The sequence below is a fragment of the Labeo rohita genome, chromosome 9, assembly GCF_022985175.1.
Source record: "Labeo rohita strain BAU-BD-2019 chromosome 9, IGBB_LRoh.1.0, whole genome shotgun sequence".
NCBI lineage: Eukaryota > Metazoa > Chordata > Actinopteri > Cypriniformes > Cyprinidae > Labeo > Labeo rohita.
Window position 1 is genome coordinate 6,980,548 of NC_066877.1, and position 17,971 is coordinate 6,998,518.

General features: G+C 33.8%; 2 protein-coding genes across 6 annotated transcripts in view; one reads left to right on the forward strand and one right to left on the reverse strand.

Annotated features, from left to right (window-relative positions):
* The window catches only part of pde9aa (phosphodiesterase 9aa), a 25,645-nt gene extending 16,150 nt beyond the window's left edge, over positions 1-9,495 (forward strand). For 3 of the 5 annotated variants that reach the window (XM_051118866.1, XM_051118870.1, XM_051118869.1), the window contains 12 exons: positions 1,545-1,605; positions 1,829-1,903; positions 2,251-2,337; positions 3,819-3,923; positions 4,350-4,432; positions 6,193-6,349; positions 6,438-6,551; positions 6,647-6,751; positions 8,815-8,943; positions 9,034-9,129; positions 9,209-9,264; positions 9,353-9,495. In XM_051118866.1, the coding sequence (XP_050974823.1) occupies positions 1,545-1,605; positions 1,829-1,903; positions 2,251-2,337; positions 3,819-3,923; positions 4,350-4,432; positions 6,193-6,349; positions 6,438-6,551; positions 6,647-6,751; positions 8,815-8,943; positions 9,034-9,129; positions 9,209-9,259 (1,063 nt within the window). In that variant the 3' untranslated portion in view covers positions 9,260-9,264; positions 9,353-9,495. Of the gene's footprint in view, positions 1-1,544; positions 1,606-1,828; positions 1,904-2,009; positions 2,085-2,250; positions 2,338-3,818; positions 3,924-4,349; positions 4,433-6,192; positions 6,350-6,437; positions 6,552-6,646; positions 6,752-8,814; positions 8,944-9,033; positions 9,130-9,208; positions 9,265-9,352 lie in introns of all 5 variants that reach the window. The other 2 variants (XM_051118867.1, XM_051118868.1) reach the window with 1 other exon arrangement.
* On the reverse strand, positions 9,456-17,967 carry wdr4 (WD repeat domain 4). Its single transcript, XM_051118872.1, has 11 exons — positions 17,833-17,967; positions 15,859-15,927; positions 15,615-15,767; positions 15,325-15,481; positions 14,905-15,017; positions 14,755-14,815; positions 14,532-14,633; positions 12,113-12,177; positions 11,789-11,975; positions 11,636-11,708; positions 9,456-10,052 (listed from the first exon to the last, which is right to left on the reverse strand). Exons 1-11 carry the CDS (start codon positions 17,913-17,915, stop codon positions 9,865-9,867), a joined length of 1,251 nt encoding a protein of 416 aa, XP_050974829.1. The 5' UTR covers positions 17,916-17,967; the 3' UTR covers positions 9,456-9,864.
* Between the last annotated feature and the right edge of the window lie 4 nt (positions 17,968-17,971).

Genomic DNA, 17,971 nt, shown 5'->3' on the forward strand with positions numbered 1-17,971 from the left:
ATTTTTTGAATATATGGACATCAAAACGTATAAACTCAGAGTGAGGGTTTGAGCTTTTATTTTACACTTGCGATGAACAGTTAGCATATTGAGAACTATTATTACTATTTTGAGGCAACTGAAATAGTCTAAAGTCAATGGCGCAGTATTTTTTGTTGTCATTTAAAGAGCGTGTTAGCAATATGCACCTGTAGGCTTCTTACACACACAGGGAAGCGCACCAGCACACAAACATGCCAAATATTAAAAATGAAAGGATTACACTGTAAAAGATTATTATTGTGTACATAAATACAAAAGTGCCTACATGTCATAATGGATAGTCAATCGCTTTCTTATGAGCACTGTTTTTGTTTCACATTCGCTTTCCAAAACAATCATGTTCAGCAAGGATGGGAGACGATGGAAAGGGCGTGCACAGTAACCCATTTGAGGGGCCTCAGCCCGTGAATGCCTCTCCTTGGTGCTAGCCCTGCTCTCTGGAGAAGCGTTCAGTCTTTGTTCTAGCAAATTCCATCATGTAAATAGCAAATCCGCCATGGCGTGAGCGTAGCTGGCTCTTAAAGGGAATGGGAGATGAGACTCTGATTGGTTTAACTCACGTTACGCCCCAAACACACCCATGACTCATTAAGATAATAGGGACAAACCTTTTAGACCATGTCCTGGGCGCGCCAACCATTTTTCCCATCCTTAAAACAGCAAAAGTGGATTCGGACACAACCTAAGTGCACCTGTGCCATGCGCATTAGACCCAAGCGGCAACCTCCTGCTCTCTCTATTGAAACCAACACGGAAGTGACTTAAATTGCAATTCATCGACGGGCCACTAGAGACTGGCTCCAAAAGGGAGTCAATCCTATAGAGTCCCCATGTTGAAATGCCCAACTTTACAGCAAAAAAAATCAGACACTACGTCCATATTTTTTACAGTCTATGATTAGACCATGCGCTTAGATCATTAAAATAGGGTCCAAGGATTTTTTAAAAACTGAGTACTCAAATCGAGGAATCGAGGTGTGCTTAGACAGTGCTTCTTTTGCTTGTTTCTGGATCCCGTACTATTTCTGAAGATGTGTAATAGCGCCCCTTTTCATATAACAGTGAACTGGGAGACAAGCATGACATAAATGATGGAAACTTCAATGGCAGGAAGAGTTCAAATACAATCAAGTGTCCTAAAAAATATTTAAAAAAAATGTTTTTCACAAGGGAGTATCTATAGCAGGCTATTGATAGCACTGTCTGTACTGCTAAATTTAATGAGAGGAGAATTAAGAAGCAGCCCAGGTGTTGTCTTAGTCAGCTCTTGTTAAAAATACTAACAGAGGAGATCAGGTCTATTCCCTTTTGAGTCTTAATGAGCTGACTTGGCTCTCACGTGCTTCCTTATTAGTGAAGGATCAGATTGTAGATGAATTAAAGATAGCTGTATATTCTCAAGATACTCTCTGTGCAAGATGTTGACATGGTACTAAAAAAAATGAAGAACACAGCATGTTCTGTTCTAGCAACTGAGCTCCCTTTGCTTTTTGCCTTTGCAGTAGTTTCCTAGATGACAACAAGAAGTTAACTCCTCGCAGAGATGTGCCTTCATACCCAAAGGTAACATGGCAGATGTAATGGGTTTCTTTAGTTTCTGCTTTCATAATTCAATATAAAACAGTATATACAGCACCATCAAAATTCAAGGTTTATCCTTTACAGATGTAACTTTAAAAAATTCTCATTTGGGGTTAAAAATCAGATAGATGTGAATGTAATGTACGCAATGGCCACAGCCAGGCGTTGGTTATCGGGGGTTAACTGAGAGCTCTGTCACCTGCAGTACATGCTCTCCCAGCAAACCATAGATGCCCTCAGAAAACCCGCCTTCGACGTCTGGCTGTGGGAGTCCAACGAGGTAAGAGTCTAACACGCCACTCTTCTGTCTTCCTCCTCTTTTCTCTCCCCCTGTTTTCTCTCTTCTGCGTCTGTTGCTTGTGCTTGTGTTTGTGGGGCTTGTGTAGTACCACCTCTCACAGGAGACGGTAGAAGCTTTGAGGCAGCCAATCTTCGACGTGTGGCAATGGGAGCCCAACGAGGTGAGGATCGGCCAAATGGCAGACGCAGAATATCTTCTGAAGTTCTACTGAAGTTGCTGTAGCAGTGCACAAGATGCATGATAGACTCTTGGTGAAAGTGACTGACGTGCTAAACCACATTTTTTGTACTGCAGAAGATACTATCATCAGTCTTTTGTGCTTTAAGATGCTGAGTTGTCTGGAGCACATGTACCATGACCTCGGGCTGGTAAAGGACTTTAATATTAACCCCATCACCCTGAAAAGATGGCTGGTAAGAGTATATTATAAAATTATAATCCCAAATGTTGTGTTCAGGTCATTTTTACCCAAAGAGGATTTTCTTTTTCATGAAAATACTAATGTAAACACATTGGACTAAAACCTGCTGAGTTATTGGACGCAGGCCTCATTGATCTGAACTTATGCATCTACGTTAGGCGTGCAAGCTCATATCGGTGATAAACAATCAATTAGTTCCAAAAAGAAATACAAAACCTGTGCTAATTAAAAGAAAACAAATTGACAAAATGATTAAATTCAAGATTTGTTGATAATATAGGATAATAAGGTATTTACAAGCCAGGAACAACAATTTAGGTAAAGGATTTTCCAAACAGCAACAGTTTTATTTATTCATTTATTTAAAGAAAAATCAAAATAAAAGATTTTTTATTTTTTTTTTTTTTTTTTTTGAAAAGTTCTCTCTATACATCTCAGGTCCCTCCTTCAATGTACATTTATTTATTTATTTATAAAAACCATTTTAATTTTTTTTTTTTTAATTTCTCTCTATGTATCTCAAGTCCCTCCTTCAATGTACATTTATGAGACTATTCATTCATTCATTCATTCATTTTGGTGAATTCATCGGCCTCCAGACTAAAATTATATATAATAATAAAATAAAATAAAATAAAATAAAATAAAATAAAATAAAATAAAATAAAATAAAATAAAATAAAGTAAAATAATAAAATCAAATCAAATCAAAGTAAAACTAATTTAAATAAAATAAATCTAAATAAATTGCGTTTATCTCTGCATGTTTCTGACATTATTATTATTATTATTAATATATTTATTTACAAATAAAAACCTTTTTTTTTAACTTAACTTTTTATGTATCTCAGGTTCTCCTTCAATGTACATTTTTTAGATTATTATTATAATGAATGAATGAATGAATGAATTTATTTATTTATTTTTGGTGATTTTATTAGCCTCCAGGCCAAAAATATAACAAATAAAATAAAATAATAAAATAAAAAATAAATTGCCCCTCTCTGCACATTTATATGATATTTTTAGATACATAAATTCTAATATAATTTTTTTTTTTTATTTTATTTTATTTTATTTTATTTTATTTTATTTATGATTTCATCAGCCTCCAGACCAATATTATGTGTGATTTCATTATATTCTGGAAAAATAAAATAAATTGCTTCTCTCTCTGCACATTTCTGAGATTATTATTGTTGTTATTGTTGTTGATATTAATGTATTAATTAATATTATTATTATTATTCATCTATTAATTAATATTTTTATTTTATTATTTTATTTTATTCTATTCTATTTTTTATTATTATTATTATTATTATTTACTTTTTGCTAGTTTCATTAGCCTGCAGACAAAAATTGTTTGTGTTATATAATTTGTTATAATTATATGTTTTTGGAAAAACTAAAAGTAAAATAAAATAACATAACATAAAATAAAATAAATTGCCTCTCTCTCTCTGCTTTCAGCTTTGCATCCATGACAATTACCGGAATAATCCTTTTCATAATTTCCGCCACTGTTTCTGCGTCACTCAGATGATGTACAGCATGATCTACCTCTGCAACCTACAGGTATACACACTTTCTCTTTCTCATTTTTCAACTATATTTTAAAAACACCTTTTTTGCTCCACAGCCACCTGTTTCTTTATGTCAGGAAAGTTGGAGCATCAGAGGTAGATTAAAGAGAAGTGGGAGTTGAATGAAAGAGACTGAGAAATAGCAAAGTGATAAATGAGTGATGTATGGGGGTGTAAAAGCAATTCTGTGTCTATGAAGATGCTTTCAGCCTTTCTGTGTTGCTGTTGCCATGGACGTGTATTAAGAGGTCATTGGATTAATTATCCCAGCTATTACAGGCTGAGCTATTAGAGGACAAATTACTTACTCTAATTTACCAGTGTAGAGGAGCTGGAGTACATGTGCAGACCCGGCCTCACAATGACTGTCATCACTCACACATAGAAAGAGTCTTAGTCTGCTGTGCTTCTTTTTCAGGAAAAGTTCACACAAGTAGATATTCTTATTCTGATGACGGCAGCCGTGTGTCATGACCTGGATCATCCCGGGTACAACAACACGTAAGAGCCTCCGTCTTATACACGTTCACATTTATATTACTGCTCATAAAATATTTCTTACCAGCCATATATATTTCTTTATTTCTTTTCTGACTGCTGAAAATTCAGCTTTACATCACAGGAATACATTATATTTTAAAATATATTGATATAGAAAACAGTTCTTTTAAATTTTAATCATACAAATGCAGGTAAACAAAAGCAACACACAAAACAAAGAAACAAACAAAAAAAAAAAAAGAAAAAAAAGTCCCCAAAGCACTGGAATTACTAATAATGAAATTATTATTATATAAAATATAATTATATGTTATTATTATTACACTATTATTATTTTTTTATTATTATTATTATTATTATTATTATTAATTAATTAATTTATTTATTTATTTTATGTATTTTTTGGTGATTTCAGCAGTATCCATAACAATAAATTGCCTCTCTTTGCAGGTTTATATTGTTGTTGTTATTATTATTATTATTTATTAATATTAATATTAATATTAATATTAATATTAATTAATTTTATTTGTTTATTTATTTATTTGTATTGTTTATGTATTTTATTATGTTTTTTTTTTATTTTATTTTACTTTATGTTTGATATATATATATGGATGCCTGGATGCTGATGAAATCACACACACAAACAAAATAAATAAATAAAATAAAATAAACAAACAAACAAACAAATAAACAAATAATAAATAAATAAATAATTTATTTTATTATATTTTACTATATATATATATATATTTTTTTTTTTTTTTTAATAAGATAAAGTAAAAATATAAGTAAAATATAATAAAATATATTATTTATTTATTTATTTATTTATTTATTTATTTATTTATTTATTTATTTATTTGTGATTTCATCAGCATCCAGGCCAAAATTATATGCGTGATATAATTATTTCTAATTACATATTTTTGGATAAAATAAAATAAAATAAAATAATAATAATAAAAAATGCCTCTCTCTCTCTCTCTCTCTCTCTCTCTATATATATATATATATATATATATATATATTAAGATATTTAAATATAATAACATTTTTATTATTATTATTATTATACACAATATTATATTTTTTATTATTAAAATATAAAAATATATAGATATATTAAAATATATAGAAACTATATTACATTTACATTACATTTAGCAGACACTTTCATCCAAAGCAACTTACAAAAGAGGACAATGGAAGCAATCAAAATAAACAAAGGAGCAATAAAATGTAAGTGCTATGACAATGTCTCAGCTAGCCTAATGCAGTACACGTAGCAAAGTTTTTTAAAATTATATAATAAATAAAAAGAAAACATAGAATAGAAAAACAAAAAAGCAAGCTAGTGTTAGAGGCCTTACAAAAAGAACAGAGAAGCTAGTGTTCATTTTTTTATTTTATGAAAACAAGCAGTAAGTAAATGAACAGAGTAAAAGTCTAAAAGGGCAAGTTGTTTTTAAAGAATAGAATTAGAATAGAGTGCTAGAGTTAGAGGGTCAAATAAAGATGGAAGAGATGTGTTTTTAGCCGATTCTTGAAGATGGCTAAGGATTTATTTTTTGCAGTATTGCTGTATTTTTGCTGTATTTTAATCAAATAAATGCAGCTTTGGTGAGAATAAGAGTCTTTAAAAACTAATCACACTACCTCAATGTTTTGAACAATGAGTTTTTGTGATTTTTCCTTACACATTCAAGATGTCAAGGATTTTGGACCCTGACAGCAGCATCCTCTCTCTTTTCCAGGTATCAGATTAACGCGCGCACAGAGCTGGCGGTGAGGTACAATGACATCTCTCCTCTGGAGAACCATCACTGCGCTGTGGCCTTCCAGATATTCTCTCAGCCTGACTGCAACATCTTTGCCAACTTTGATCCTGAAGCCTTCAAACAGATTCGTCAGGTGTGCCTCACGCCTTTGTGCACACACAAGTAATACATGTGCCTTTGAACAATGAATAATGATTCAGTGTGTATTTTGTGTTTGACAGGGAACCATCACTCTGATACTGGCCACAGACATGGCCCGACATGGCGAGATCCTAGACTCTTTCAAACAGAAAGTGGATAACTTTGACTTCACTAATGAGGAGCATGTTACTTGTGTGAGCTTTCTGAACCCATTTTACAGTGCCACTATTCACCTACATGAAAGTGCTGTGATGAGCTTATTAAACTTCTGTCTCTGTATTTGTGGTAGTTGAAGATGGTGCTGATCAAGTGCTGTGACATCTCTAATGAGGTTCGGCCGATGGAGGTCGCTGAGCCGTGGGTGGACTGTTTGCTGGAGGAGTACTTCATGCAGGTAGATAAAATAGCATTACACATGTGTTGTATGAAGATGTAAAAAACCATCCCATTTTTTATTAAGTGCTTTAAAGAAATAGTTCATCTAAAAATGTTGAAAATGTAGTCATCCTAGGCCATCCAAGATGTAGATGAATTTGTTTCTTCATCATCTTCATCAGTTTAGTGTTACATCACTTGCTCATCAATGGATCCTCTGCAGTGAATGGCTGCCGTCCAAACAGCTGATAAAAAGTTCACATACACCTTGCAGAATCTGCAAAATGATAATTATTTTACCAAAATGATAGGGATCATACAAAATGCATGTTTATTTTTATTTAGTACTGACCTCAATAAGATATTTCACATAAAAGATGTTTACATATAATCCACAAGAGAAAATAATAGTTGAATTTATAAAAATGACCCCGTTCCACAGCTGTGTTTTTTTTTGTTTTGTTTTGTTTAGTGATTTGATGTTTAGTGATAGTAGTTGTTCATGAGTCCCTTGTTTATCCAGAAAAATCCTTCAGGTACTACAAATTCTTTGGTTTTTCAGCATTTTTGTGTATTTGAACTCTTTCCAACAATAATTGTATAATTTTGAGATCCATCTTTCCACACTGAGGACAACTGAGCGACTCATATGCAACACTGATGCTTCAGAAAAACGATGCATTAAGAGCCGGAGGGTGAAAACTTTTTGAATTTGAAGATCAGGGTAAATTTCACTTATTTTGTCTTTTGGGAAACATGTACATATCTTCTGTAGCTTCTGAAGGGCAATACTAAATGAAACAAATATGATATTTAGGCAAAATAAGAAAAATGTACGCATCTTCAATCTGTTCAAAAGTTTTCATCCCCCCTCCCGGCTCTTAATGCATGTTTTTTCCTTCTGGAGCATCAGTGAGTGTTTCACTCTTCTGTAATAGTTGCATATTAGTCCCTCATATGAGTTGTCCTCAATGAAAGTCAAAGATTGATCTCAAAATCATACAGTCATTGATGGAATGGGTCTAAATACACAGAAATGCTGAAAAACCAAAGAGTTTGTGGGACCTGAAGGATTGTTATGAAAAACAGTGTTCAGGACAAACAAGAGACTCATAAACTAAACAAAACAACACAGCTGTGGGTCATTTAGGTAACAACACAGTATTAAGAATCAAGTGCATGTAAACTTTTGAACTCTTGAGTCATTTTTATTAAATTATTTTCTCTTGTGGACTATATGTAAATGTCAGTCTTATTCAGGTCAGTACTACATAAAACATAACATGCATTTTGTATGATCCCTCTTATTTTGGTAAAATAATTAACATTTTGCAGATTCTGCAAGGTGTATGTAAACTTTTGACCTCAACTGTAAATGCAAGCTTGATGAGCATAAAAGACTTTTAAAAAACCTTAAAGGAGGCAAATCTGTGAAAAATCTGTCTTTTTCCGTGTTTGAGTGTTATAATTGGGTCCCTGGTGCATCTACCAACCCAGAAAACATGAAAATGAACAACCCAGTACATTTTTTGTTGGTAAGCCTTTCTCTTGAAGCTTGTGAAAAAACAAAAGCCGCTCATATTTCACTCTCTCTCCGTGATGTAGAAAAGGGAGGTTATTATAATATTACCACCCTCTGCAAGTTTGTACGTGTGGCACCGCCATTCTGTTTACACAAGCAACACCGGTGTGTACCAGTTCTGACGCCATGGCGAAAGTTCAAGTAAAACATGCTCAGAAATGTATATATCATAAGTTTAAACTAATATAGTGTGATAGACATGATTATCAAATCCAAACAGATGTTTTTTAGCAGAGTATCTGAGGTATGAGCTGTAAAGGCACAGCCCTGTTCTGGAAAAAGGGGCGGGGAGCAGCAGCTCATTTGCATTTAAAGAGACATGCACGGAAACAGTGCGTTTCTGCTTCCACTCAAAATAGGCATTTTCAAAATGATATAATAAATGATCTGTGGGGTACTTTGAGCTTAAACTTCACAGACACATTCTGGGGACACAAGCGACATAATAGGTCTCCTAATGCACTTCTTTCTTCATCAGAATTGTTTTCTCTCTCAAACAGAGTGATAGAGAGAAGGCAGAAGGTTTACCTGTTGCTCCTTTCATGGACAGAGAAAAAGTGACCAAGCCCACTGCTCAGATCGGCTTCATCAAGTTTGTCCTGATCCCCATGTTTGAGACAGTGATGAAGGTGAACTGGCTATGCTCGGACTTTAGAGTACAATGCGAAACCTGCAATAGATACCAAATTGTGACATTGCTTGTTCTCTTTGTGTTGCAGTTGTTTCCTCAGATTGAGGAGGTAATGGTACAGCCCTTACGAGAATCCCGGGACAGATACGAGGAACTCAAACAGATAGATGACGCCATGAATGAGGTTAGCAGTGAGCATTTATTAGTTATGTTTTAACTGGCATTTGCCATTTTCTCCTTATTATCCCGGTTTCTTTTCATAGGTGCAGAAAAAGAAGAGTGAAAATTTAACAATGGGAGGAAAAAAGAAATGAGGAAGGTCAATGTTTAAACATTGCACTGCATGCATTTTAGTCATTACTGGTGTTATATTTAGTCAAACCTAGCTTTTTGCTTATTTGTTTCAGCTGGAATCCCATCAGAGGCAGTAAATAGCAGGAAATGAGTGAAATCTTGGCCATTTGAAAATCCAAAGCATCTTTCAGGGAATTGAACCATGTACAGCTCAGCTATGAACCATTTGTGTTGTTTTTATTTGGTTTTGTAAAAGTATAAACATTATACAGGATGTACAGATTTGTAGTCACTTTTACTCAAAAAAATAAAAGTCTAACTTTAAGAAAAACTGAATGCACAGATCTCATTTTTTAAAGCACTCTTGTTATACATTATGTTCCTGTTGTCTGATGAAATTGCACCTGTGTGACGGCGCTGGCTGTAGCTGAGAGGACTGAAAGTATAGCAGCCTCTAGTGGCCAAAGGACACTACAGCATGGTAATATTCAGAAAACTGAGACTATGAATGAATAAAAAAAAATTATAATCACTGTAAATTAACAAAAAAAAAAAGAAAAAAAGAAAGTAATATATTTATGTAAACATTACAAAAAAGCAAAACTTAAAATAAGACAACGTTCTCTCAGCTGGTGCTTTGAGGCATAGCGCCGCTCTCCGTTTTACTTTTTTTATTGGGTTTAGAGCCATTTGCTGCTGCTCTCTTCCTGCTCTCCTGTTCTAGTCTTTCCTGTTTCTTCTGCAAATATGACGCCATGTTGTCGAAGTTCACCTTATACAGGTGCTTAAACTGACTCTCCAGTCCCATAGAACCTGTGAACAGAGGACAAGAGGAAAGCATGAGGCATGAAGTGTTCAGAATTAAAAAAAATGTAAAGATACATTAACCCTATAAAGCCTGAATACAGTGTATGTAAACTCAAAGGTTTACATACACCTCGCAGAACCTGCAAAATGTTAATTATTTTACCAGAATGAGATATCATACAAAATGCAAGTATTTTTTTTTTTTTATACTTAGCACTCACCACAAAAATATATTTCACATAAAAGACGTTTACATATAGTCCACAAGAGAAAATAATAGTTGTAAAAATTACCCTGTTCAAAAGTTTACATACATTTGATTCGTAATACTGTGTTGTTACCTGAATGATCCAAAGCTGTTTTTTTTAGTGATAGTTTTTCATGAGTCCCTTGTTTGTCCTGAACAGTTAAACGGCCTGCTGTCCCACAAATTCTTTGGTTTTTCACCATTTTTGTGTATTTAAACCCTTTCCAACAATGACTGTATGATTTTGAGATCCATCTTTTCACACTGAGGACAACTGAGGGACTCATATGCAACTATTATAGAAAATTTAAACACTCACTGATGCTTCAGAAGGAAACACGATGCATTAAGAGCCGGGGATGAAAACTTTTTGAATTCGAAGGTCAGGTAAATTTCACTTATTTTGTCTTCTAGGAAACATTTAAGTATGTTCTGTAGCTTCTAAAGGGCAGTATTAAATGGAAAAAAAAATGATATTTTGGCAAAATAAGAAAAATGTACACATCTTCATTCTGTTCATCGGCTCTTAATGCATTGCGTTTTCTTTCTGGAGCATCAGTGAGCGTCTAAATCTTCTGTAATAGTCGCATGAGTTCCTCAGTTGTCCTCAGTGTGAAAAGATGAATTTCAAAATCATACAGTCATTGTTGGAAAGAGTTCAATTACACAAAAATGCTGAAAAATCTAAGAATATGGTGGACCTGAAGGATTTTTCTGAAGAACAGCGGACAATTTAACTGTTCAGGACAAACAAGGGACTCATGAACAACTACCACTAAACAAAAAAAAAAACACAGCTGTGGATCATTCAGGTAACAACACAGTATTAAGAATCAAGCGTATGTAAACTTTTGAACAGGGACATTTTTATAAATTCAACTATTATTTTCTCTTGTGGACTATATGTAAACGTCTTTTATGTGAAATATCTTATTCAAGTCAGTACTAAATAAAAAAATAACATGCATTTTGTATGATCCCTCTTATTTTGGTAAAATAATTAACATTCTGCAAGGTGTATGTAAACTGTACACTTATTTAATATGTCAAGGGGTTACAGGGTTAAGGGGTCATTGTATACATATACCCCTGAGATGCAATTTTCATTAGTTCCTTTGTTGTTACTCATTTTTCTTCACATGAAAACTGAATTGGTGTCCACAAGTAAACCGTTTTTACAGCTTCATTGAGTTTTTTGGACTGAGGAAGACTGTTTTCATAGTGCTCAACTCAATCTCAAATCAACTCAAAGGGCAAATTTGCTTCCTCATGATATGAATGCTTCATTTTTGAAGCACTCATGTTTTTTTCTGTTTTATTATAATATTGTTGGATTTCCTACCTTTGAAGACATTCCACTGAGCTTGTAATGCTTCAGTGACCCTCCTCTGTTCATGAGTATCTGAGTCACACAGCTATAAACAAGCAAGATGAGTTAGTTGGAGCAATTTGACTTTAAAACATGAGAGAAAGCCACTTGACAGCATGTATGTACCTTCCAGCGCTGCTCTGAGTATTGATACAAGAGCATGTTCACATCTTCACTCTCCAGTAAGACCCAAAGCTGGTTCTGTGAATCAAATGTCATGTCCCAGGGAGCATGGGGAAGTGCAAGAGTCTCCGCAGGGCTCAGACACCCCTCTGTCCCAGAACCCACCATGAAGAGCTGAACGGAGGGGAATCTACACAGATGGATATGATTTTAACTGTTTGAATATATAGTTGGTGTGTAAATGACACAATAATAAAAGAATACTGTTGTTGTCACCAAGACTTCCCCAGAAGAAAAGATAACCAGAAGTGATGGCATGAAACATACCTCTCACATTGCACAGCTATGTGTTTTCCATCCGGTGAGCTGATGATCCTGCTGACAGCAAACCTCTAAAGACAGAAAGAAATACAGTCAGTGTCCTATAACTTTTTGTGCAGTAGTGAGAGTAATGTTTTGGTAGCGACCACATCACATTACAGAATTTTAACTTGCATACTAAAACACTACCAAAACATACTCAAATACAAACAATTTACATAACTGTACTAAAATTTTGTTTATTTCCCCCAAATACGAGTATTAGGTGTTCCCTTTTGTCACTATCGATACAATGACATGTTTCTGTAGTGATCAATGCTATGCTATGCAATGCACATGGTACCTGCACAGTTCTGAACAGTGGTACACGTATAAAAACTAAATATTATGGAAAAACTTCCAAAAAAAAGTGTGCTTAATTGCAGAAAAAAAGGTGTTTGATAGTGACATTCCTTAAAGATACACACAGACTTTATAAACTTTCGAACACATTTACAGTACTGTGCAAAAGTCTTAGGCCACTAGTATATTCACCAGCAAAAAATGGTTTAAAGTAAGTTATTTCTGTCTTTTGCTGTAGTGTGTCAGTAAAAAATATCAGTTAACATTTACAAACATTCTGTTTGCCATTAATTGTAATAATCTAGTGAGATTTTTATTTACACAAGGAGTCTGACAACAGCCAGTGCTCCACACAGAGATCTGATCTCACCATCATCCAGTCTGTCTCTGGAATGACATGAAGAAACAGAACAACTGAGACAGACTAAATCCAGAAGAACTGTTTCAACCTCTCCAAGATGTTTCAAATAACCTGCCTGCAAAGCTACCTGAAAAACTATGCACAAGTGCACATAGAGCTTTAAACGCAACTGACTTTGAACCATTTTTAGCTGATGAAAATACTAGTGGCCTAAGACTTTTGCACAGCACTGTACCTCAAAATGATGAGACCTATCTACTCATCTTGTAGCTATGAGAGAGAGGGACACATGAATATTTCCTGATCATAAATTTAGCGTTGTAGTTAAAATCAGTCTCAGCCAATGGATTCAAACATACAGTGTTTCGGTAGTGACGTGGGAAATGCGGGACACATTTTTTGTTTCATAATTTACAAAGAAAATATAATTTTTTTTTTAAAGAATCAAAAAGACACTTCTGAAAACAACAATAGAAAAAAAAATTTCAAAAATTATTTCAATATAATTTTCATAAGTTGAAATTTAGGGGGTAGGGTTTGCGACAGCCACCTCCCAACTGAAAGTATCTAATAAATGATGATTTTATATATATTATGCTTACTTATATTTGAAATATTATTGTTTTAATAGATAATAGAAGGACCTTAATAAACACCTAAGATTAATACTTAAATACTTTTGGGACAGCAGTTTGCATCAATTCTGTAGAATGGCCCATAAAGAATAAAATATTTCTTCCAGTATTTCTACTGTAATAGAATGTTTGTTTATGTTCTAATGTTTGTTTTTACACTCTTTTATTTAACACAAACTAGGTAGATACATTCAATTAATTAACCACAATTAATAAGTTCTTCAACAAAAACAAGTTCTTGAGGGGAAAAATTAAATACCATTGCAGCTTACATTTTTGCAATTTACAGTATTTTAATTCAGTTAAATTATTTTAGAACATAATTCATTTGAAAATTTTATAATTCATTAAATCTAGGATTTTGCCAATGAAAACGGCAGATTTATAAAATAATAATTCAATATTATTGTTAACAAATATTACTAAAATGCTTTACACTGTTACTCTTGTAGTTATGTTTTGATTTACATGTAAATGAATATGACACTATCATGTTTGTAAATAAGGATTTTTTTTTAATGCATTTTCGCTAAGTTTAAAAGTCTTTACCCCGGTTTAACAGACAAGGCTTAAACCTAGTCCCAGACTAAAATGTAAGTCTGAGCTGTTTCAACTGAAAGAAACTTGCACTGATTGGTCTTAAAACATGCCAGCGCCTTTGTTTTGTCTTAAGATGCACACCAGTAATGTTTTTTTTTTGTTGTTGTTTTTTTCCCCAAGACACTTTTTTTAAGATTACTTAAATGTCGTAATTGAACTATGGCTTAATCCTGGTTTAGTCTAAGCCGTGTCTGTTGAAAAATACGTCTCCTGCAAACATTCTTTCCATTTTATTTCCTCTTTAAGTGGCTTTATTCACATATTACTATGATTTGTCATACACTACTTGTGTGTACACATCCATATTTAAAATAAACATTTAAAAGTATCAAAAAAGTCAATATACTTAGACCCCAGGGGTCCACAGACCTTCAGTTGAAAACCATATATCTAGGTCAATATAGAATTTAATTTTTGTTGGACTGTAGCACATATTGCATGTGTTACATATGTTCATGAATAGCTGACTGAATAATATGGACGGCACCTTTTCTGTGTCCGTGTTTTCAGAGTCAACGGTGAACTGCCTTAGGTCAACGCTGTGTAACCGCCGGCCAGTCTCATACTGCCAGACCTTCATTGTGCCATCCTGTGAACACAATCATGTCAGTCCCACTGTATTAAGACACCTATATCACCCTTATACTCGCTATGACAACAGAATACTACAGTAAAACAGTAAAGAAAATGTAAACTGGAAAAACACCTACTCCTGAACCTGAGAGAAGCCAGTCAGGATGTCCCGCAGGCACAAGCAATGCACTGACAAATCTGCATGAGAAAGCGAACATGACTGAACAAGTAGGAACAACATATGAGGTGCAATATAACACTATCAGCCTCCCACAGTCCACACTTACTCTCTGTGGCCTAGACAAAAAGCCTGAATGTTGTAGGGTGACCGCCGCAAACTCACTCTGATCTTTTCATCTCGGTCTGCTGTTATGATATATTTATCATCAGGAGAAAGAATCTGTAGAAGAAAATACAAAAGGATAAAATATTAAACTCACTGAATTTTAAATATTTTTGTTTGGGTGCTGCACTAACTCCCAGAATAAAAAAAGTACTTTTAAGGAAATAATTCAGCCATTTAATATTTTCCAATCTCTAGAGGTAAACACAAAAGTATAAATTATTAAACTAACAAAGCTAGAAATTATATTAGTAAAGTGGTTAAGTAACTTCACAAACAAGCAAAAATAAAGTGAATTTTACATATTTTTGTTTGTATACTGAACTTGATATGAAAAGCACTGTTGTGTTGTTGTGCATCATACCACATCCAATAACATGGAGAGATGTCCCAGCTTCAGCTCTCCTGGTTTTTGTGGCTCCAGAACAGAAAATGAATATACATCTCCAGACTTATCAGCCACAAAGACTTCATCCTCAGCCTGAGTAAATGCAAGAGACGTGCACCGCCGCACGACCCACCTACAGGAGGACAATCATAAGACTTACATACAGCCTCAGAGAAAAATTAGCACTGAAGGAACGGTTTGGAATGATATAAGTGATGGTGAGTACATTTAGGTAAATAACCTCAGGAATGAGTGTGTGCTGTTACCGTGTACTAATGCACTGCCATGATGGTTCAGTACAGAAGAGAACAAGACGTTTGTGGTCATCAGTGAGCGCTACGTGCTTCCCAGACGCTGAGACAGCAAATGCAAGAATCCTGTCACTGCCACTGTCCTTCTCCTCTGATGCTTCCTCAGCACTGCAATACACAAATATACACTTTAACATATTTTTGTATATTTTTTGTGACCTAATCCTCAAACAAAGAGAGAAACAAATGCACAAGTTACCTTTTATTATCACCATCAGCTTCCTTTGGTTTCTTCTCAGCTTTCGCACAATCAAACACAAACGGCTCTCTATCAGAAAAATATGAAAGTTTGGAAAGTACATAAATAAAATAAAATAAAAAGTAGGTGGAGCAAATAGTCCACATAGAAAGATTATCAAATATAATCCTACAAAAAAATCAATGCTGAAGTCTTCGGATCTGAATAATATAAAGATTTTTGCTATTTAATAACAATCAATCTGTGGTACTGATATCAGCACAGCTGACTGGTTTATGTATAGATTCTTAAATATATATTCAAATAAAAAAATAAAAAAATTATACATATATATATATATATATATATACAGGGGTTGGACAATGAAACTGAAACACTGGCCAATATAGTGTTGGAGGTTTCATGGCTATATTTATGCAGCCTGGTGGCCAGTCTTTACTGATCGCACATTCCACCAATAAGAGCAGAGTGTGAAGGTTGACTATGTGCACCCAATAGCTCAAACATTGTACCCTGAAGGTGGTGCCGTGTATTAGGATGATAATGCACCAATACACACAGCAAGACTGGTGACAAGAGTGATTTGATGAACATGAAAGTAAAGTTAAACATCTCCCATGGCCTGCACAGTCACCAGATCTGAATATTATTGAGCCACTTTGGGGTGTTTTGGAACAGCTGAGTCAGGAAATGTTTTCATACACCAACATCACATTTTAACCTGGCCAAAATAAAAAACAAAGGAATGGCTCAAAATCCTTCTGGCTACTGTGCAGGACTTGTATATGTCATTCCCAAGATGAAATAATGCTGTACTGGCTGCAAAAGGAGGCCAAACGGCATACTAATTGTGGTCTAAACCCAGGTGTTTCAGTTTCACTGTCCAACCCCTGTATATATATATATATATATATATATATATATATATATATGTGATATAATATATATTCAAGTCAAAATAATATTGCATTTGTAAGTGTTTAATAACATTTTACTATACTATTTGAATTCAACCCAACAGACAAATAGTATTAAAATTAAAAATAGGTGTTTTATATCTTTAGGTTAAGTTTAACAAAATGCATATTTATCACAAATGTGACCCTGGACCACAAAACCAGTCTTAAGTCGCTGGGGTTTATTTGTAGATATAGCCAAAAATTCATTGTATGGGTCAAAATTATTGATTTTTATTTTATGCCAAATATCTTTAGGAAATTAAATAAAAATCAAGTTCCATGAAGATATTTTGTAAATTTCCTACTGTAAATATATCAAAACTTTGATAGTTAATTTTGATTAGTAATATGCATTGCTAAGAACTTCATTTGGACAACTTTAAAGGTGATTTTCTCAATATTTATTTATTTATTTTTTTTTTTTGCACCCTAAAATTCCAGATTTTCAAATAGTTACAGCTCGGCCAAATATTTTCATTAACAAAGCATACATCGATGGACAGATTATTTATTCAGCTTTCAGATTGTGTATAAATCTTATGACTGGTTTTGTGGTCCAGGGTCACAAATAGTTTGGACTAACGTTACACTGACGCATTAATTTTAACTCAAAGTTTAAGCAAATTAACAACAATAAAGCAACTAGCTGTAATTATTGACAATTAAATTCAACTTCTATAAGTTTCAGACGACGGAAGAAAAAAGAATCAGAAATTAAGCTGATTTCAAATTTAAGAATTAAACATTAAGACAACAGTACGTAAAGAATAATATGTATAAACAATACAATACAATAAACAATAGTTCAATATGATGATGCAAAATGGACTTGGGAACCTGTGAAAACTTTGCAGCACAGTACTGATATGTGCTGTACTGGTATTAATCATGTAGTTTGGAGTGGTGCAAACGTTTGTGCAGTATTTCTGCTGAGACGCCATTGTTTCTGCAGCATATCAAAAATAGCGAGCTGGAACTAAATAGGTAGTTGACAATCTAAAACACAGCTACTCACCCAGACTGTTTAAGGTTTATAGCAATTAACGTAGTAGAACAGCTTGAAACAAACCAGTCTGCCTTTGAACACACTACTGCCATGATGATTGTTGTTCACGTGTGAAGTGACAGTCGCGCATTTAATACGTCATAAACAT